The following is a 22,958-nucleotide window of genomic DNA, read 5'->3' as shown; positions in this document are numbered from 1 at the left end:
TGATTACCCTCGCAAATGTCGAAAGGTTGAGCCTCTCACCTCGCGACATTTCACGCCTTTTCCTTTCGGGTAACTTTGCTGAAGGAAAGCAAGTGAAAGCATAGCAAAAGTGGGGAAAAGTGCAAAAGGAGAAGAAATGTCAGGGAAGTACAAAGACGCACAGAAGGTCCTGTCGAGCTGGTTGAAGGCAGAAAGAAGACAACCTCATCAAGAAAGAGAATATCCAATCTATTTTATATATAAATCGATAGTTGACCGATTTGATTCAGTTTGATTCAATGGTCTTGCACTTCGATTTGATACAGTTCGATTCAATTATATTTTTCATCTAAAATCCAAATTGCTTCCACACTTTGGACTCGAACCTTGCCGGGGTGTTGTGAGTCATGTTATATATATATATATATATATATATATATATAACATGAAATCATGACACACCGGGAGCTGAGCGAGGAACAGGAGGAGGAAGAGAGACGCATTCAGCAGTCAAGTTAGCAGGAGGAGATTGCGAGATGGTAAAGCCGACTAATCCCGAGTCACCTTGACGATGCGTCAGAAGCAAACACCCTCGTCCATCCGTGCGACACCCTCCATTACACACCTTCGCCCCGACCATCCCTCCATCTCATCCTCACTAGCCAATCGCAGGCTGCTCCCTCTTGTTTGGACTCACACGTTCCATGTCGTCGTGGAACATAGTCAGGAAAATAGAACGGGCCTCTCCAGCGTTGGGGGTTTACAAGACATTTGTCCAAGGTACCCCTCAGAAACCTCATGCCAATAAAACTACCATGTGTACCCCTTAAATGCCACAAGAACTAAAAAGTTGACTATTTTAAAGAGAAAAAAAGTTGTGGATAACAATATATATATATATAAAAAAAGTTGCAATATTTTGAGATCAAAGTTGTCATTTTTCAAGATTTTTTTCTTCTACTCGTGACAAGAACTAAGACCTATTTCGTCAAGGTGAAAATTTGTAATCTTACGATAATAAAGTTGAATTTTTCCAAGATAAAATCACAATGCTATGATATTAAAGTCAAAGATTAACAAGTGGAGGAAGGCCTATTTTAACTTGTGAATTTCAAAGAGACAACTTTATTCTTGGAATCCTTAGGATTCTTTTTCCTGTAATACACCTATTGATCTAAAAAAAAAAAACTATTCATAGTAAGGAAGAGATGAGTAATTGGTTATTCTGCGAAAAAATCTTTCAATTTATTATTATTATTATTCCCAGCAATTTTTCAACATGCTACTTCTTCCACATTTCTCAACCGATTCAAACCACTCCAACTTTAAAATTTTCACAAAATTTGAGTCGAATTATTCTCTACGGACTATGCCCAAGTAATTATTGTATTGTTTATCTGGTTCTATGTTTTGTTTATAAAAATATGTAAAGTTGTGGAAGTGCCTTCCTTGTTCTGTACGCATCAATAAAAATATGAAACAATGAAAATATTCCAGAAATTCCTGACATCTTTGGAACCATTTCCCCACATTCCCCAAATGTTGACTTTTTCCCATAATTTCACGCTTTTCATGAAAACAATTCCCTCATCCTTCCACATTTTCCACCACATTCAAACAAATCCAATCTCAGAACATTCACAGCATTTCTGACATCTTGGGAACCATTTACTTTCACGGACCCCCAAGCTACGGCTCAGGGAACCCTGGCGGTCCCCGGACCCCGGTTTGAGACCCCCTGAGATGGATGATGCGTATTAATTTGTCGTGTCTTCAAACTGTTGACCGTCACCCCCGGTTGCCGTGACGACCGTCCAGCATCCGCATCCTCCTCGGAGCCGTCCTAACGCATCATGTGCCTTCACGGCTGACTTGCTAAGTCAAAGTGAGCGTTGTTCGATTATACACACACGCACACGCACACACTGAGTGTCCGTGGAGTGTTGCATGCTGGGTAATGAATAGTTTATTACCCTGTGGAGCTTCGCCCCCGCCTCGTCAACACACGAGGTGTGTGAAAAGCTACTTAAAAAGATGGATGTTTCATTCTTTTATGTTGGGAGTCATCTGCTGTGATGCGCTTGTTGGACACTTTTATTGATGACTTTCCACTGATGACTTTCTTTGTGCTCGCCTACCCCCTTGCGGCCGTTAGCGGAACAGCACGCGCGACAGAGGGCGCAGGTGGAAGCATGAAAGCTGGATGATGGTGTCCTGCTGGCACTAAAAGCAGAAAAACTAATGACGATGCAAGCTGTTCTCTGCGTGAAGACCATGCCTTGCTCCACTGCCAGTAAAAAAAAAAAGCTAAAAAAAAAACCGAACGCTACTTTGTTTAGCATCTTTCTTCTGTCTACGCATGGTAGACAGAAGAAATATATATATCCACTTAAAGCCACACGGCGACAACGAGGCGCTCCAAAGCAGCCACGCTGGGTGCCACATTAGACTTAAAAAAAAATAATAATTACATCACTCCTCCGCGTTCTCTCTGTGACGTGCATGCACTCAGGGCCGACAACGAGGCGCTCTAAAGCGGCCACGCCAGCCAAAGCCAAACCCCCTGTCTGCTTGGTGTCTGAGACGGGAAAAAAATAAAAAATCCCGACTCACTGCTGTTATGTCCTTCTCTGCGTGACATGTGCACACTCAGGCTCGACAAGGCGCTCTAAAATGGCCACACCAGCGGAGTAACCAAAGGGGAGCTTGTTCTTGTGTCATCTTTCTCTATGTATTTCTGCACCGTTATTTAATTATACTGCGACATCAATGCTATTCTTTAGCCCGTCTATGGTGTTTTGTGGCATTAAGCGCTAGCATTAGTGCTAGTGGACTTTTGCAACATGATGACGATTTGTTTGCTTAAATGTGTTTCTCTTTAGCTGAAGCTGAACTTCCCAAATTAAGCAGCATTTTACATATTTACCTCCTCCTGCCACAGTTCTCTAACGTCATTCCAACTTCAAGTCTGAAATGTTTCATTTCAACACTTTCATTAATTCCAAAGCATTTCAGTTCCGCGTCGGCAGCATGAAACTCGCTAGTTGTTTTAGATGCATCTTTTTCATCTATGAGAGTAAAAAACAAGAGCTGTTTTCATTTCAGATTTTATGCGTATGCGGTGAGAGATGAAAAAAAAAAAGTTGACTTTTTCCACCTGCATTTGTTTGACAGAGGGCGTGCGCGCTCGTGCGCGTGCGCATCACAGCATGACGATCAGCGTGGAAACATCTGCTCTCGCATCGCAAACCCTTTAAACACACACACACACACACACACACGCCAGCGTGATGGAAGACGCAGTTCTACCTTTGAACAACAGATGTCGCCACTACACAGGTTTATGTCTTTTGACAACCAATTTGTGGAAGTGTACAGTTGTGCAACCAGGCGCTTCTGGTAGTGCACTACAAGATCATGAGCTCTTACAACGTTTTTTTTTTTTTTTTAAAAAAACAGCCAGTACGTCCTTGATCACCACGAGAGCTTGCAACACTTCGAAGACTGTTTTGCCACATATCACCATTTAACAAGATGCTATTATTGCATTGTTGTACTCGTGCTTCTAATTTGTATTATGACAAGTAAACAATGATACAGTATATTTTCTGATGTCGTTAATTATTCATTTGAAGAAATTGCAGTCATTACTTCTTTTCAGAGAGAAATCCTTGTCTTTTCACACATAGCTCTTGTACGTTTCCATAGCAACTCAGCAGGTCGGGCACCCAACAAAGCAGAAACAGCACAAGCGCTGATGGACTGAATCTAAATTTAATTATATATACACGGACCGAGTACACATGTGCTTAATGATCAAATCCTGATGAATTCTGATGATGATAACAAGTCAGCTAAATGTTCATCAAGCCACTATCTATGTTTGTGTTTGTGTTTATGTGCAGCTGCACCTCAACACATAGAGAACATAAAAGCTCGTCACTGACCGCACACACCAACACCACAAGGAAGAAAACACCATAGACTGACTTACATGTAGAATGTACCATGCTTGGTTAATTTATTTTCTAATTGTATTTTACATGTATTTGATTTCATAATTAAATTTTTATAATTGTATATATGTTTTATTATTATTACATTTATTTTCATTTATTTATTTTATTTCACTTTTATTTGTAATTTGCTTGTATTTTATTTCATGATTATATTTATATGAATATATATATATATATATATATTCATATAATAATATATAATATATTATTATTATTACTAATGTTAATTTTGTTATTATCATAAATAGAAAAGTAACAATTATTTTTATTATATATATATATATATATATATATATATATATATATATATAAATTAATTGTTATTTATTTGATTTTTGTAACTGTTATTTTTAATTTACAATTTCTATCTATTATTATAACAATAATAGTAATTATTGTAATTATTAAATGTATTTAATTAGTACATTTTGTTCTATTTTAATTTTACATTGATTTTATGTTATATTTAGTGTTATAATTTGGACTTGACATTTATCTTACACTTAGATTTACATATGTTATAATTTAATTTTATAAAATATAGTTTTTCATTTGAGTCTTTAATATTTTATTTTGTTTAGTCTTTTTCTTTTACCTCAATCTTTTCAATATAGTTTAATCTCAGATGTATTTCATTTCATCTTATATTTAAGTAAATAAGAAAGAAGTATTGACCATGGAGAAGACTTTGGACTCTTTGAAACTGTAAGAGTTACTCCGTGTTTGTTTTCTTCAATTCAGATGTCTGCTAGGCTCCACAGAAAATGGATGGATAGATTAAGAAGCCACAAGCGCCGCTTTCATAAAGCTGACATTTAAAATGCACACAGAATGGCTTTTAAGCAATCAACTTCCTGGAACGTGACTTCAGGAAGGGCATGCAATTACGAAACTTCACTTCTAACAATCATTTCTTATTTGATGTTTGAGTATGCAAATTGTGCTTTCTTGATGGTCAACCTGCACTTTCACTTTCACATTTTCAAAGTTTGCAGTATTAAAAAAAAGAAGCAAAGTAAAGCAAATGTATTTATATAGCGCATTTCATACACAATGTGCTTTACATGATTAAAAGCATTTAAAAACAAAGGAAAAAAAACTGCTTATAAACATTTAAAACAAAGAGAATAAATAAATAAAATAAAATAAAAATACAATTAAAACAGAATACAGTGCAAGAAATATCATTTAAAAGTGGAAATACTCTAAATAGCATGGGAAAAAAGAAGAGTTTTAAACCTGGACATAAAAAACATGCACACTTGGGGCTGACGTCACTTCTGTTGGCAACTTATTCCATTTGTGTGTAGCATAACTACCACATGCTGCTTCACCATGTTTGCTTTGGACTCTGTGCTCCACTATTTGACCTGAGTCTGTCCATCTCAGAGCCCTACTGGGTTTATATCCCATTAGCATTTCATTCATGTATTCAGGACCTAAACAGTTTAGTGATTTATAGACCAGTAGGAGAACTTTAAAATCTATTCTAAAGCTGACTGGAAGCCAGTGTAAAGACTTGAAAATTGGAGTAATATGCTCTGACCTCTTTTTTTCTGGTCAGAACCCGAGCCGCAACATTCTGAATGAGCTGCAGCTGTTTAAGAAGACCGTTACAATAGTCAAGTCTACTTGAGATAAAAGCATGGATGAGCTTCTCCTGGTCTGCTTGGCACATGCAAGCCTTCACTCTGGATATGTTCTTCAGATGGTAGAAGGCAGTTTTAGTAATTGATTTTGTATGACTGTTGAAAGTCAGCTCAGAACACCAAGGTTTCGGACTTGGTCATTGTTTTTTAAAGAGAGTGACTCCAGGTATTTACTAACAGCAATTCTCTTTATTTATTGCCAAAAACAATAATCTCAGTTTTGTTGTGGTTTAAGAAGAAGAAGCAAAAAAAAAAAAAAAAAAAAAGGAGGAATCATCAGTTCCAGTGACAATGCGGCGTTCTATGCAGTGACGCTGACCCGGTGTCCCATTTCCATGGAAGTGGAAGGATACTGCCTGTATTTTTGTGCAGTATTTCTATAATTGGGATGTGTTAGTAGTGGCGCCACTGCCAGTAGGGGTCGCTAAGCGTCACATATTTGTTGTGGCGTCACACTGTGACTTAACAGTTCAAGAAGTACAAGGTGTGCGCTCCAGTCGTGTTGTGCGTGATTTGGGCATTATTTTGATAGTTTGTTTTTCCCCCCCCCCCCCCCCACAATACGAGCGAGCGAGCAGGCGAGCGGGCAGTTCCGGCCCCTAATCCGAGGGAGCACGGTGGGCTAATTGGCGCCCATCGCCACCAATTAGCCCATCACGGCCGCACCGGCCGCGCACCGCCATTTACCACATTTATGAAAGGGGCCGCTCTCATGCATTAGCGTTTGATTGGCACGGCGAGCGTATGTGCATGGAAACAACATGCTCGCCGTACCGCGAGCGCTGAGTGTGTGTGGTCAGCTTGACATCCGCTGCTATCCACTGGTGAGCAGTAACAAACAGCAAATACTTCATTTCATTTCGTGTATCTGTGTATTACTTGAGCATTTATTTTTCGACCGACTTTTTCACCTTTACTCCCTACAATTGAAAACAGGTATCTGTACTTTCTTCTCCTTACTTTGTCCACACATACACCGGGTACGGAAAGTATTCAGATTTTCACTCTTTTTTTTATATCGCAGCCATTTGATAAAATCATTTAAGTTCATTTTTTTCCCTCGTTAATGTACACACAGCACCGCATATTGACAGAAAAAAACGGAATTGTTGCAATTTTTGCAGAGTTATTAAAAAAGAAAAACTGAAATATCACACATCCATAAGTATTCAGACCCTTTGCTGACTATTTAGTAGAAGCACCCTTTTGAGCTAATACAGCCATGAGTCTTTTTGGGAATGATGCAACAAGTTTTTCACACCTGGATTTGGGGATCCTCTGCCATTCCTCCTTGCATATCCTCTCCAGTTCTGTCCGGTTGGATGGTTAACGGTGGTGGACAGCCATGTTCAGGTCTCTCCAGAGATGCTCAATTGGGTTTAAGTCAGGGCTCTGGCTGGGCCATTCAAGAACAGTCACGGAGTTGTTCTGAAGCCACTCCTTCGGTATATTAACTGTGTGCCTAGGGTCATTGTCTTTTTTTGAAGGTGAACCTTCGGCCCTGTCTGAGGTCCTGAGCACCCCGGAGAAGGTTTTCGTCCAGGATATCCCTGTACTTGGCTACATTCATCCTTCCTTCGATTGCAACCAGTCGTCCTATCCCTACAGCTGAAAAACACCCCCACAGCATGATTCTGCCACCACCATGCTTCACTGTTTGGACTGTATTGGACAGGTGATGAGCAGCGCCAGGTTTTCTCCACACATGCCGCTTAGAATTAAGGCCAACCATTTCTATCTTGGTCTCATCAGAGAATCTTATTTCTCACCATCTTGGAGTCCTTCAGGTGTTTTTTTTTGTTTTTTTTAGCAAACTCCATCCGGGCTTTCATGTGTCTTATGCTGAGGATGTCACGTGCGTGGTTAGGGCGAAGGAGAGGAACGCAAGGCAAGAACATGGTGGACCCAATTGGAGGGGAGCAGGGAGGCAAGGCAGGAGTGCGGGAATCTCAAAATAATAATATTTAATCACAATGATAAAAACAAAGGAAAACAAAGATCATGAAAAAGTCTAAATGCTAAATTAACAAAGTCCAAAATCTAAACACAAAATAACAAAGAAACACTTGAGTGAACCCAAAACAAGAAACAAGACATGACTGGTGAAATACCTGAGCGACAATGACATGGCAAGACATGTGACAACAACAACTGGCAACTATGACATGGCAAAGACGTGACAACGACAACGAACCGACCAGAAGTGAAAGAAACCAGGGAACTAAATACAAACAAATTGACGAGACAACGAGGAACACCTGGACAAGACGAGTGGCTAGAGAGAGCTGATTGGTCGACACAAAGTAGACGAGAACAGGTGGACACAACAACCTAATGAGCACACGGCAAACATGGAACACAGGAAAACATTGAACAAAACTAAACACAACCCAAACCAATCTCTCCCAATTGCCATTTTAAGGATGATCAGAAGAAATGGACAGCACCCGAGTTAAATATATGAGTGTCACAGCAAAGGGTCTGAATACTTATGGCTGTGTGATATTTCAGTTTTTCTATAAAATGGATGGATGGATGACTTATGGAGTTAAAAGGGGATAACCATTTACTCTTTGTTAACGAGGCCTTAACAAAAAGTTTACCTTGTTTCAACATTGAGCGAACAATGAATTAACACAACAAGGAGTTAGCACTGAGTTATCAAAGAATCAATATTGTCTTAACGAGGCGTAAACATTGGGGGGAAAGGTCTTAAAAGGCAATAAGATTGACAATGGGTTAACCTTAACAAGGTGTTAACATTGGGTTTACAAGGCTTTAACAAGTAGTTAATATTGAGTTAACAATGAGTTCACAGAATGACCAAGAATTACCAATGAGTTAATAAGAAGTTAACAAAGCGTAAATATTGAGGTAAATTAGTTACATTCAATTTTATTTCACATTGAGTAAGCATGCAATAAACATTGCGTTAACACTGAGTTAACAAGGAGTTAAGATGAATTAATATCAAGGGAAGGAAAGAGTTAGTGGCAGTTCTTTGCCGCAGAATTAAAAAGAGTTAATTAACAATAAAAAGTCACTTTAAAAAAAAAAAAGTGTTCAAGTTAAATGTATGCCGCAGCTCTCTATTGTCACTGCTACCAATGCGATTAAATCAGCTAATTACACCGGATAATTGTATTTAAACACTTTGATAGCTTTTTAACACTTTATTTGCCCAAGTTTTCAGATTCCAACTGCGTGACCTCAACCTCCCAGTGACAAAAAACAAAACGAAACTCATCAATATGTTAATTAAACGTCTATTCAACAAATTTAGCTTTGGGCCACAAGTAGACAATAGAAAGAGCGAGGTAAAAAAAAAAACAAAAAAAGTCCAGATGTTCTCTTCACAAACTTTAATGAATTCCTCTCATTAATTAAATGCTCCATCTGTCAGCATCGATATTTTTAATGCGTATTCCGGCCCTGAATGATCATCTGCTTTCCTCCCGGCTCCGTCGCCGTGGAAACCAAAGTATTGCGAGGCTGCAAGAGTCATCACGTTTGGAATTCAGGGAGTTTTGCTTTCTTTATTATTACATTATTTAATTATTAGATAACCCTAACCCTGACAGCAAGTCATCCATTCCATTTGAATATTTAGTCACATTTGCGCTGCGGGTAAACTGAAACTTTTCTTTCTATTGACTTTGTTCCTTCCTTCTCTCTCGAGCTGGCCCGTACGGCTTCAAAAGAAATTTTCTGTTGATTTCTTCACATTTCTCTTGGCTGCAGGATTTATGTAGAAGTTCGATTTTTCTGTCCAATCAGATTTAAGCCTCGATGTGTTGCCATGTCAATCTAATCTGCCCAGAGACTTCAGAATTGGCGCTGGCCGGTGATACTTAAACTATATTAGCAATGGGACTGTTTCTTTAGCCAATTAGATTTTCAAATTGGCACCTCATGCCTGCCAGCTGGCCCTTGATGACATCAGCATCAACATCTGTCCTCTGATTGGTTGGTCAGAGTGAACCAAGTTGCACTAGCAAAACACATCTGTAGCGCTCTTTACACATTTAATAATCATCATGTCTGGTAAGTGTCATGTATTTTTTTCAATGTTTGCTGTACGTGGCACTGTTATGTGCTGTTATATTGCATTTTTACAAAAAAATGGTATTTGTGGTTTCTATAAATGCGAGGTGATAGTGACACTTGGGTAAGTGCCCACAAAACGGCAAATGTACCAAATGCTCAGTCTGCTTTTCCAAGATACTTGATGTTTTCTACCTGTGACGGAAGTAGTCTTTTCATGACTCTGTCAGGCTGCTTTTATGCAAATGAGTGTGGAGGCTGTTGTTGTTTGGCGGGAGACCATCGCAGCAAAGTGGCATCCACTGCGATTTGGGGAGGGTTTGAGTGGTTTTCTCTGGAGGGCACAACGCGAGCAAGGCGGCTTGACACCAAAGATGGCGATAGAAGAAGATGTGTGGGGTTAAGATCAAGAAAAAGGAAATACCCCAAAAAATTTTAATCAACACACACACTTTTCTGTGTTGCTAATGGAAATTTTTGCCCAGTTGTTTATATGACTATGGTGTTTGGAGTCTGAAAATACAAACATTTGATGATTTTTGAGTTTATTATTATGATTTTTTTTAAACGGTTAACTTTGGCCATGTGTTCCCATGACAATAATGCATCGGAAAACAAAAACATTTGAATACCGATTGAAAACCAAACTGAGTTGAGACTAACTTTGTGAAAATAACCCCCCGCCCCCCCCAAAAAACATTAAAAATCTGACTTGAAGCCAATTTGAAATTAAAGCAGATGATAACTTTTATCGTTTTTGCCTTGAAAAGGATTCTCAGTTTATGTAGCTTACTCAAAGGACTTTGTCATGGGGGAGGGCATCTGGGTGTATATATTTTTTTCACATAAAGAGATCTCTTCAGAAAATGTTATTAGCTTCTGAATGTTCCTATAATGTAGTTTAAATCAAAGACACTGAAGATGTTTATGAAAAACGTTCTATTCATGCATTGATTCAAGCACTCGCTGATGATTGATATTCTTCAATGACGTCATTGCTTTGACTTAATTCAATGACGTTTTCTTTTTGTAATGGTTAAAAACATGGAAAACTCTCCTCCTGCACTTGTTTTTTTGGGGGAATTAATTATGAAGCTTGAATGCAGCTGAATGAACATCCATTTGCAATGTTTTTCTCCCCCAAGTTTTAAATAATTAATAATCAGTGATTTATGTTTTGCAAATGAAGACAACTCAAAGTGTATTTCCAGACACAGATGATGTTTTAGTCAACTTTTTTTTCAGCAGGGTCTCACAAATGTTGCAGAGCAGCATTAATCAACATTAAGCAAACACCAAATCAAATTACATTTACATACATGAAACGAGCTAATTTCAGATTCTAGCAATTCTAAAGTCTGGCCTATGTCTCATCTCTGACAATTTCTAAAAAAAAAAATTTCCACAAGACATCTTTCCTCGTATCGCCCCTGCAGCCACGTGTGGTCTTAATTCCGAACGACATGCGACACGACGGCCGCCCCATCGTTATCGACACTCGCGTAGCCGGCGAAGCGCGGCGGGCTGTAACCATAGCGCCCGTTCAGCTTGACGGACAGCTCGCGCAGAGTAAACACCACAAGGACACGGCACAACGGCAAATCGACACAATTACAGCTTTGCACGAACTGATGAAAGCCACCACATGAACGTCAATTTAAAGAGTGTTTACCTGGAGGGTCCACTCGCAAGTCACTTCCACATCGGCTCAGCGTGATCATTTGTGAGTGAGTTTGGGTGAAAAAGTCGATCTAGACTAGATGTTCTCAAACTGTACAACCAAATCAATGACTTCTCTCTATCATAGCTTGATGTATAATGCGTAATATAAAAACTATATATATATATGATGTATAATCACAGAAGTCTGACATTCCTGCATACATGTAGTCATTTTTTTTTTTTTTTTAAATAAATGATGTATAATTACAGGAATAAAGTCCCATTATAAGCTTTAGAACAAATGGCGTATTTTTAGTTATCCTATTTTTTTAAGAATAAAAAGCATATTTTGTAAGAAGTCCTACTTTTTTCTTATCGATTCATTATCGTAAGAGTACTTTTTGAGTACAATTGAAGTGGAATGTCAAGAGTTTGATAAGTCAGGCTCATTCAGCTGTTTTGCGCAAGTGGTGATTGTACTTCATCGGAGCTCGGCGAGAACTTTGCATGAGTGCAACAAGCCGTCGTTTGTGTGCTCTCTCTCGGCTCATGATTGCCCGAGGCCACGTTCCTGGCTTTTTGGGTGCAGGGGTGAAGGGGAGTGGTGCGGGGAGGAACTGCGAGTCCCACGGCAACGGCAGAGACACTTAAAGTCTTTGTAGCGAGCGTATGTTTGTTGAATTGTTACGCCGACTCAGTCGGTCAGGTGCAGTCGCCGCTTTTCCTTTTTTATTCGTCTCTGATCAGATGACCAGACATCGCTTTGCAGACTTCCTGTTTTGTCCCACACGCTCCCTTAGGGGCATGCATGGGAATATTAGCAGAAGGCTGAAATTGTCAATTTTCCATCTGCACTGTGTGGACAAAACTATTGGGACACGGCTCTAACTCAATCAGTGACTCAAGCACTCGCTGGAGTGGAGCCGTTAGTAGTTTTCCTATTGATCTTGTTAAGACATTTTCGACAAGTGGATGCCTCAGACTCTGTGGGAACACTTTGGGGAAGGATGGTTGGATGGTAGATTGTCCTTGAAAATGTTTTTATATATATGGATGAACCATATATATAAAGTCTTCCCCAGAAGAATACATGTAGGTGTCCCAATACCTTTGTCTCATCGGTGTGGTTTAATTACATTCAAGACCATCTTGTGCAAAATACATACGCACATCATTTTAAATGTGAGGATGAAGATTTTTTAGTCCACATTCTTTGCACTTTGATGGAAGGCTCGCTTGGTAAAACCAAGTCCCCCTGGGAACCCGATCAAAGCCGAAAAGTTGAAAGTTCACGGGCACGCGAGGGTGTTTGAGCAGCAGAAGATCTACTTGAAGGTCTTCCTCTTGTCCTGAAGGAGATCCTGAAGGCAACGATGATGGGATCGATGAGGGATTTTGTTTCGTTTAAAACATGAGGTTGAAGATGTTTCAGTCAACATTTGTCCTCAACTTTGCACTTTGAAGGAAGGCTCCCTTCGTAAAACCAACCGCAGGTCAACCCGATCGAAGCCGAAAAGCTTAACGTTCACAAGCACACGAGGGTGTTGGAGCAGAAGATCATCTCCCTGAAGGTCTTCCTCATCTCCTGGCTCCTGAAGGCGTAGATGATGGGGTCGATGACGGAGTTGCACATGATGAGGATGAGGTACATGTTGAAGTGCGACATGAAGCAGGTGCAGTAGGGGTTGCGGGGGCAGCTGATCATGAGGACGAGGTGCAGGAAGAAGGGCGCCCAGCACACCACGAAGACACCCAGCAGGATGGTGAGCGTGATGGCGCCCTTCATGTTGGCGCGTTGCTGGACCGGCGCCTGGCCCGGCAGCCCGGCGATGCGCTTCATGTGCAGCCGCGCCAGCAGGAACATGTGCACGTACAGTGAGGCCATGAGCACCAGCATGGTGAAGAACATGCCGATGAGGCACACCAGCACGGTGGTGCTCTCCGAGTAGATGATGAAGAGGATGCCCGACGCGACGCAGCAGGTCCAGATGCTGCCGATGACCAGCGTGGCTCTCCTCAGGGTGACGATGTTGTGGTAGCGCAGCGCGTAGAAGATGGTGATGTAACGGTCGACGGCGATGGCCAGCAGGCTGCAGATGGACGCCAGCAGCGAGCTGCAGATCATGGAGTCGAAGACATTGTCCATGCACTTGATGAGCTGCACCGGGATGTTCAGCGTGCCGCCTTTGATGAGCGCGATGACGATGGTTTCCGAGGCATTGGAGGCGCTCACCAGCATGTCAGCCACGGCCAGGCTGCAGATGAAGAAGTACATGGGCGAGTGCAGGTTCTTGTTCTTGACGACGGCCACCACCACCAGGACGTTCTCCAGCAGGCTGATGATGCCCAGAGTCAGGAAGACCTCAGTGGAGATCAGCAGCTGGTCATAACATCCCGCTGAAGAATCCCGCTCGGGAACCTGCGGGTCCTCTTTGGGGAGCGACGTTTGGCTGCGGTTGCGGTAGCCCGGAATCAGACCTTCCTGCCCCGTGCCGTTCATGATTCCTTCCTCTTCTTCTTAAAAACTCTCCGCAGACCCCATTTTTAAGAGGGCCGCCTTCTGTTTGCACCCTAACCTCGCCGAACAATCTCCTCCGAGGTTGTTCCTCACTCGACCAGAGTGAGCTTGGCAAGCAAGTGCAGGGAGGGCCGACCCTCTCGTTTACTCGCCGCTATTATATGCCCCTCTTCCTTCCACACATACACACACACGCACACACACACACACACACACATGCACTGCTCTCAGTGCTCTTCTTTCCCATTGGCTGGTGGAGGAGCTGTGAGGTGGGCCGGCAAAAGAGAGAATGTTCATGAATGAAGAGATTGAGGGGAAAAACAAGCAGATGCAAATATTGTTGCTAAGCACGTGAAGACTCAAAATTGCGATGAAGAAAAAGAAGCCGCCGAACAGCATTGACAAGATCTGCAGTCTCTGCGCCAAAGTCGTCGGCGAGGGCAGAGGCTCGTCAAATAAAGACCTCCGCATTCTTCAAGGCTGCGCGGGGGAAGAACGTTCCTCACGCAACGGCTTGAAAAAGTGCCTTGAAAGACGAGTACTTAGTCAAAAGTTCGCTGCGTCTTCCTTGTGCAATATCGTCATGAAAGTCAAGCAGGATTTGAGGATGCAAACAAAAGTTGCGAGGAGGTTTAATGAGGTCTAAAGATTCAGTTCGGTTAAGATGAGTTACACTACAAAAATGTATATACGAGCAAGTTTCGCTTACAGAAAATGTAGAACTGACTCACGAAGTTGGTCACTACGAGCAATCAAACACATGAGTTGTCCTTACGGTCAGGTTATCACTGAGTCCTCTTATTGTGCGTACGTCAACCGGTTGGAGGTTGGACTCGTTGGGAGACGTGTGCCGCCTCGCAATGCACGTGAGCGAGAGAGACATCATTTGGCGCACGACTCGGATTTGATCCCGGTTGCTGCCTGCGGGTCAGTTCGCTTTGACTGACGGCACATCGTGGTCTCGTTTTGTCCAACGAATGCTGCAAGGTGGAATTATCTTTTTGCACATCGGGGCAGCCGTTAGCGCCGGGCAGGTTGTTTTTCAGCTATTGTAATGATGATATAATAAAATACATCCCGTCAGCCATAGCTTGGAGTCCGCAAAATAGTTTGCAATAAACTATTTGTGAACATTTAAAGAAGTGCATACCTACATATGGGGACCTACATAACAATAAAACAAAATATACTAAACTCATTATTCCCCCCGACCTTAACTTTGGGCCAATTAAAAGCGCTGATTGTGACGTATCATCACTTAAATCGGACATCCTGGAATGAGTAAGGTAGGTTTTTTTTCTTTAAACAAAAGGTGTAGGAATAAAATCCTAGTTTGTTCAAGAACATAAGGAGTATTTTTTTTTCAAGGTACTTTTTTAAACAAAAGTTTATGACAGCAATAAAGTCAATTTCTTTCAAGAACAAGAAGTATCTTTTTTTCAAAGAATGTCTTTTTGACATTCTGACTTTTTCAAAGATATTGCGAAGTCTGTGCTAGCTGATTTGCCGCAAATAATCAATTGCTCACGTCAGTCAGGCGAGTTTCCTAAAGCTCTTAAAGTAGCTGCCATTAAGCCTCGACCCATCTCAAATCTCCCTTTCATAACCAAGATTGTTGAGAGAGTTATTCTTTAACCAACTCACGCAATTTCTTGAACTTAAATGGATTTTTTGACAAATTTCAATTAGGGTTCCGAACTCATCACAGTAGAGAATCTGCTCTTATCAAAGTGCTAAATGATATAAGGTTGAATACTGACTTGGGAAAGGTTTCAATTCTGTCTGGTCTTGTTGGACCTCAGTGCGGCTTTTGATACGCTAGATGATAATATACAGGTTGGAAACGTGGGTAGGATTAAATAAAACAGTCCTTAAATGGTTCAGGTCCTACCTGGTGGAAAGGAGTTATTTTGTAACCATTGGAAGTGTTCAATCTCATCGAATGACAATGACCTATGGGGTCCCTCAAGGGTGAATTCTTGGACCCCTCCTGTTCAGCCTGTATATGCTACCCTTGGGTCAAATTCTTCAGAACTTTAATTTTGACTATCATAGCTATGCAGATGACACACAGTTATAGCTAGCAGTGTCTCCAACGGACCTAAGTTCAATTGAGGTGTTGCGTCACTGTCTAAAACAGATAAATATCTGGATGAGCCAAGGTTTTCTTCAATTAAACCACAACAAAACTGAGATAATTGTTTTTGGCAATAAAGAAAAGAGGATTGCTCTTGGTAAATACCTGGAGTCACGCTCTTTAAAAACCAAAGACCAAGTCCGAAACCTTGGTGTTCTGATAGATTCTGACCTGACTTTCAACAGTCATATCAAATCAATTACTAAAACTGCCCAATACCATCTGAAGAACATATCCAGAGTGAAGGCTTGCATGTGTCAAGCAGACCAGGAGAACCTCATCCATGCTTTTATCTCAAGTAGACTTGACCATTGTCATGGTCTTCTGAATGGACTCCCTAAAAAGAACATTAAACAGCTGCAGCTCATTCAGAATGCTGCGGCTCGGGTTCTGACCAAAACAAAGAGGGCAGAGCACGTTACTCCGATTCTAAAGTCTTTACACTAGCTTCCCGTCAGCTTTAGAATAGATTTTAAAGTTCTGCTACTGGTCTACAAATCACTAAACGGTTTAGGTCCTGAATACATGAATGAAATGCTAATGGGATATAAACCCAGTAGAGTCCAAAGCAAACATGGTGAAGCAGCATATGGCGGTTATGCTACACACAAATTGAAGAAGTTGCCAACAGAAGTGACGTCAGCCCAAGTGTGCATTTTTTTTTAAGTCCAGGTTTATAAAAATTCTACACACCCCTGTTCCAACGCTGGGTTTTTGTGACATGAAAAATGAAACCAACATAGATTATTTAAAACTTGTTTCACCCTTATGTGTCATAAAACCTGTACAATTCAATTGAAACAAAAAATCAAGAGGGGAAGTAAAAATAAAGATATAATGTGCTTTTTTTTGTGTGTGTGTGCATTGAGGGTGCTGCAGTCGCCATGACAACACACAGTTGTTTAGCATGCCACTAATGTTGAAAGGAAACCTTGAGCGACGCCTCCTGACTTTCTCAAACAATTCAGGCACACGCGCGCCCACACACGCACGCACGCACAGACGTGTCTTCATTGAGGCCTGTTTGCTCTTCCAATCAAGCACAAAATGGCAAGTAGCTTCTTGACTTCTTCCGCACAGAAGCCATGAACGCCATACGCTATCGGGGCACGGCTCTTAATCAGTCAACTAATGTTTCAGAGGTTAGTTAACGGTTAGTTGTCCCTGAATATAAACGGTTCTTCTGTTCGAAGACATGTTGGGCATTTGTACACATCCAACTTGGGGAGATAACTTTGGGGCAAAGTTTGTTTTCTATCAAAGCGAGGTGCAGAAAGGCATTGCAAACACTCAAATGCACGGTGACCTTTACGGGTGACCCTAAATTGACCTTCTGTAAACGTTTGAATGCACGTGCAACTGTTCAGTGTTTCACTGCTTTTTGCACAACAAGGTAGCTTGAACGGCAACATTCGCAATGGGTTTCAAGCCTCAATTTGTAGGTGTCGTCTCGGTCTCATGATGTCAAAATGCGAACGGCATACCAATTTGAATCGAACCGGGAACTGTGTTGGTCAAACCTTTAAGAATTTTGCGGTTCAGCACCTTTTTAGAGAACGGCAAGTTGTGTAAAACGTACTGTTTACGAGCAGTAACCTTCACCGGCTGAGACGTATGCGAGCTTTTACGGTGAGAGCTTTTGCTGCTCCGACTCGACGCGCTGCGAGGCGTGATGATTATCTCCGCCAAAAGATCAAGCAGCACTTGACAGCAGCGAGCGCCATTGCCAACGTGACAAACCGGCGGTCGTGGTAAAAATGGAGTCCCGAGTCAGGGGTTACGTTAACATAATGGCCGTGCAGTGGCGGGATAATGCGCGTGAAGGACGGCAGACGATCGGCGAGGGCGTCATTAGCCGCTGAAGAACATCGCCGCACGATTTCTATCGGTGCATTCTAGCCAAAATGTCACATTGAAGTGGGCGACATGATCGAGCCGAAATGGCTGGCCCTCAGCTAAATACTTCAAATATTATAGATGCATATACATTTGTATAAATGGAAAGAAATGAAACATTATTTTCCTTTTAGAAGCAGCAGACCTTCTATCTATCTGTCTGGTCAGGTGTTGGCTTGAGGCACTGAATATCTATTTAACAACATAAAACAATTAAGGTAATTGGTGTCACTCACATGATATCAAAAAAATAAAACAGTCAAAAAAATTACAAAAATGTGCATTGAAGATACCGTATGTAAATTCATTTCCCCCCCCCATTGTGAACAAATCTATCCAATGTACAATCATGGCAACGACAATTACTTTGGAGACATTAATAGAATGAACCACTATAGTTGGCGTTTAATATCGTAGTATAGTATAAAAAAATAAACATGAACTCTTAGCTTTTTTGGCACTGCCCCACATGCCACTCATGCGCAATGACAAATGTGTGGAAAATGCCACATTGTTTCCATTTTTTGCCAGGGCCAAATGTCCTTTTTCAGTCATCCTGAGGAGACGCCGTATCCACAGAGCACACGGTGAGCTTTATCGATCGTATCGGGAACGGAAGCTCGCGTCGCCGCTAGCAAGTACTAGCACTGTAACCGTGACAACCAGCGGCCCCTGAACAGACAAGAATTGGCGAGAATCATGTTGAGGCTGTTTTTAAGTCAAATACAGCTCAGGAATAAAATGATGGACCCCCCCCCCCCCCAAAAAAAAAACAAACAAAAAAAAACATACACACAAAAAACACTGGACCTTTTGGTATTTTGACCATTTTTGACAATATTTGTATTTGGAATTTGGGAGTGTTGTGTATGTTTTCAGTGGCTTATAAAGTAATTTAAATTTAAGTTTACAACAACCATAATTCTATAGACCATTTTGTTTGTAAAGAATAGGCACCAGAATACTTACTAACCCTAACGCAGAAAACAGAAACGTGACCGATCACTGTTAACTTAAGCTGAAAAAAATGACCAAAAAAATACTAATTTGTTAGGGTTGCAAAGCTTGATATGAGAAGGTTAGCTTAAAAAAAACAAAAACATAACAAATTGGCCAGCCTGCTTTTTGAATGACCTTCACTTCCACTGGAAAATATCCCTTTTACCAATAATGGAGCCCTTGGAGATACATAATGAGTAAAATGTTCCTGTTCTCTTAGCACATCTTCTTAGTCATAAATTAAGTATTACAATTCCCATTTCATTATTATTATTATTATTATTTTTGTGCATTGCAGTGTGGCCCAGCCGTCTGACAGAAATGTCAAACGACGGAACACTGTGAATGTGGATATGAAAGAAATGACCATGACGTTCTCCAGCTGAAACTGAAAGAGCTGACTCACTCCTCTCTCAGCTCGAATTGCCGTCATCGGCCAGAAGAGTGCACGTGACACGATGTATAATATATGACTATGCTTCTTTAAATGTGCCTCGTACGTGAGCAATACTGTAATCACATTTTGAGATTAGAATAAACCAGGCCAATATTGAGATAATAAAACGAAAGCTGTGAGCAGCAGTGAACGGACACTCGCACCCACTCTTGCATGACGCATCCCTTGAAATGACGATCAAACTCGGACGTGCACTCAAGCTACATTAAATGCCATGAAATCCTGAGACATTTTGTTTTGTCTGCTCATGATAGACATGGCTGCCAAATTTCATGTTGCCCCCCCCCCCAAAAAAAAACATCTTGCAGTTGTATAATCAATTGTTGCCACGCTTTGCCCAAGCTGGAGGAAATCTAACATTTTTCACAATTTAGCGTAACTGTGACGATTGAAAGGACCCAATGGCTGGCTTCTTGTGTCTTTTGAAGCATGGGTTCCTGAGACTTTTTTAAAAAATGGATTTACATTTAGCATGATAGACATGGTACCAGATTTCATGTTGTTGTGTGAAACTAGCTTTTGCTCTGAAATGAACAGAATTGATTTAGTAATACACCATAAAGTAGCAACACAAATAAAAACTCTCAAAGTGGACGACATCAACAAATAAAAACATCTCTCAATCAAGGTGGTTGGTCAAGGCTGTCACATGAAAATAATCGCCACGGCTTGAGTACGCAGAGTTCGACAATGACCGCATTCATATTCATGCCGAGGGAGCTTACGCAGCATGAGTTATGCAAGAATGATTTATGCCTTCGATATGGCTGGAGCGTGCAAATAGATGCATACATAAAATAGATGCAGACGTCAGTGTGCACCTGTGAGTACATACACTACGTCCTCTTACAACGGAGAACAAAAAAAAACCAAAAAACACTGAACTTTCATATGAGCTCTCTTAAGCCTGTTAAGGAAAATTCATAATGTCGCATAGTGTATTTGCTTCATGTACATGTCCTTCTCGAGTGCTACCGCACCACAGGTGGTCCATTGTTTTTAATGCTCTGGTGGATGTCACATGATGTTTACAAGAGACTCGTGTTCCCGAAGCAATGCACGGTTTTGGGGAAAAAAAAAAATAAAAATGCTTTTCAAGTCAGTTTCTTTTGTAATTCTTGTGGTTTTGATGCCCAAACCCCCCCCCCCCCCCCCCCGAAGCAATGAAACACCATGAGGATACCGGCCTCATTCAGAATGCTCACATAATTATTTCTTTAGTCACGTTATTCCCTCTTGTCGGAGAAAACGGCACGACGGCATCGACGCTAAGACCTCCAGACCTCACGCTGACGTTCGAATTATGTGTGGGTGAAAAGGACAAACTGCAGGCAAAAATACAACGCCGTCCAAAAAAATGTATTTAAGAAATTGCTGCTACGGTGGCCTTAAAAGGTCAAAATCATGTAGTCAATTGCTGCATTCAAAACCCCCCCCCAAAAAACAGAGCATGAAAAACATCACCACGGTCCGTATGCTGGCTTTTCACACATTCCCAAATAATGCATGCTAGCTTCATGGAAGACTCTAAATTATCCATTGGTGTGAATTTGAGTGTGAAGGCTTGTTTGTCAATCGATCTTTTCATAATGTTTGTAAAAAGTAAAAATCGCAAGACAGCCAGTGGTGTAGTAGCCACTTCTAAAGGCACAGACTGGGAACCAAACCTCCCTCATCAGGTTTGTGGAAGACATTTGGAACGGCTGGATCTACTCAACGTTTGGTTGGGTTGTCTTTCAGTAATTTGGCACAACAAAATGGTTAGCCCCATTTCACACCTGTGCTATTAATCTGGTAACAGAAACGTCCATTCATGAAGCAGCGTCATGTTAGCGATGTCGTTCCACCGCTTCTAGTTTGGAGTCAACTTACCTGTTGAAATGTGAAGAACGGCTGGTGTTTCTTCTCCTTTTCATGCAATTCACCGCAAGGTCAAAGGACGTAGACGGGTTTGTTTACCGGTTTACTTTGCGCTATCGCCACTTGAAACCTGTCATGGTTAAAAGGTAAAATACAACTTTTGATTCCAGATTCTGATGTTCCTCCGGATCCAAATTTTCAATGAGCGTCACTCACGTTAGTACAAAGTGTTATTTGTTTGAAAGATATTGTTGAAGGCGATGTTGTGTTGCGCTGGACTTGGTGACATCTGACTTGCCCGCTAACGAGCGTGGCGCAGCTTTAAGTGGCCGTTCATGCCGACGAATCTCATGAGAGCTTGCAGGAAATAAAGCGCCGCAAACTCCCGAAATCATTCACCAAATAAGTGCTAAGTGCTGAAAATGACTCATTGTGCATGCGATGCGCTGCTTTATTAACCTTCTTCGCTCTGCGCGGTGGCGGCCGCCGCTGAGTGACTCAAAAAATAAGACGGGGAAACGGCATTAACAGTGAGCTACAACAGTTATATAATTTAAACATGAAAACCTCATTTGTTGGGATTCGAGTCGTGAGACACAAAAAGTTCCTTTTATTGTACTTTTAAAGTCTGTGCAAAGTTCAAATAAATGTCTTTTAAATTTGACATTCCAAAGGAGAGTGTTGTTAAGAACCCTGCCGAATAGGGATGCTACTTCATCTAGCATCTTTCTTATGCCTACACATAAGTACAGTGCACATTTAGGCCCTGAAAAGACTTCAGGCTTCAGCGGTGGCTGGAATATATTCCACAAGGTCGTCACGGGGCTTTCGAGGCTGTGACAACGAGGCGCTCTAAAACGGCCACGCGAGCCCGAAGCCCCAGGTTCGCATGCTGGCTGTCAAGTCAGACTTTTTAAAAAACAAATTTCCCCCCCTCCTCCCTCTTCCGTTTTTCTCCTCTGCGTGACCTGCGCACACTCATGGCCGACAATGAGGCGCTCTAAAGCAGCCATGCCATCAGACTGGATCCGAAGGGAAGCTGTATATCGGAGGTGTAGGCTAACTGCACATCGCATTGGCGCTGTATAAACGCTGATCTTATAGGGTGACTCATGCCAGATCTCCAAATAACTAATAATAATAATTATCCCTAACCTTAACCCCGCCCCCCAAAAAATCTGGAAAACTGCAATGGTGACAATTTTTTTTAACTCTGACTCCACAATTGAGAACGACATAGTTCTCAGTCTTTGCGTGTTTTCAGCAATTCTTTTCAAACATGTATAATGTATTGAGAAGCAAATCTCTGTATTACCTTTAGTCATTAAATCTGATACTTCTATTTCCCCTTGGACAGTCCATTGAAGTTTTCAACTGGATCTTGTCATTGGTCATCGGATGTACGCTTTTTCACAGGATATTGTCGACGCGGCTTACCGCCATCAGATAATTAGATACTTCTTTCACCAAAAGTCAAGCAGCAAGGACCCCTGCTCTGCCTCGATCCCTGAGGGCGAGCGCCATTGAAATGCAGTTCGGCTTGTTCAGCTCCACAGCCAGTTTTGGAAATAACGCGCATCAATTTCAAGCCTCTGTTCCGTTGATAGCTTTCAGACTGAAGAGTCTTCTTATGATTGTTTCCTGTCCTACATCTGAGATGTTCAGTTCCCTTAAATACTTCCCTCCTCATCCCTGATAACACAACATTGTCATGACATACAGCACAGCATGTTCCAGC

The 22,958-nt window shown here is 41.4% G+C and overlaps 1 protein-coding gene across 1 annotated transcript; it reads right to left on the bottom strand.

Moving 5' to 3' along the window:
* Positions 1-10,905: 10,905 nt before the first annotated feature.
* mc4r (melanocortin 4 receptor) lies at positions 10,906-14,410 on the bottom strand. Its single transcript, XM_061758901.1, has one exon. It carries the CDS (start codon positions 13,851-13,853, stop codon positions 12,879-12,881), a length of 975 nt encoding a protein of 324 aa, XP_061614885.1. The 5' UTR covers positions 13,854-14,410; the 3' UTR covers positions 10,906-12,878.
* Positions 14,411-22,958: the final 8,548 nt, after the last annotated feature.

This window comes from Phyllopteryx taeniolatus, chromosome 20, assembly GCF_024500385.1.
Source record: "Phyllopteryx taeniolatus isolate TA_2022b chromosome 20, UOR_Ptae_1.2, whole genome shotgun sequence".
Lineage (NCBI taxonomy): Eukaryota > Metazoa > Chordata > Actinopteri > Syngnathiformes > Syngnathidae > Phyllopteryx > Phyllopteryx taeniolatus.
This window is presented reverse-complemented; position numbering and strand designations above follow the sequence as displayed.

Excerpts from the sequence above, each read along its gene's own strand:
- mc4r (XM_061758901.1), bottom strand. The coding sequence starts at position 13,853 with ATGAACGGCACGGGGCAGGAAGGTCTGATTCCGGGCTACCGCAACCGC.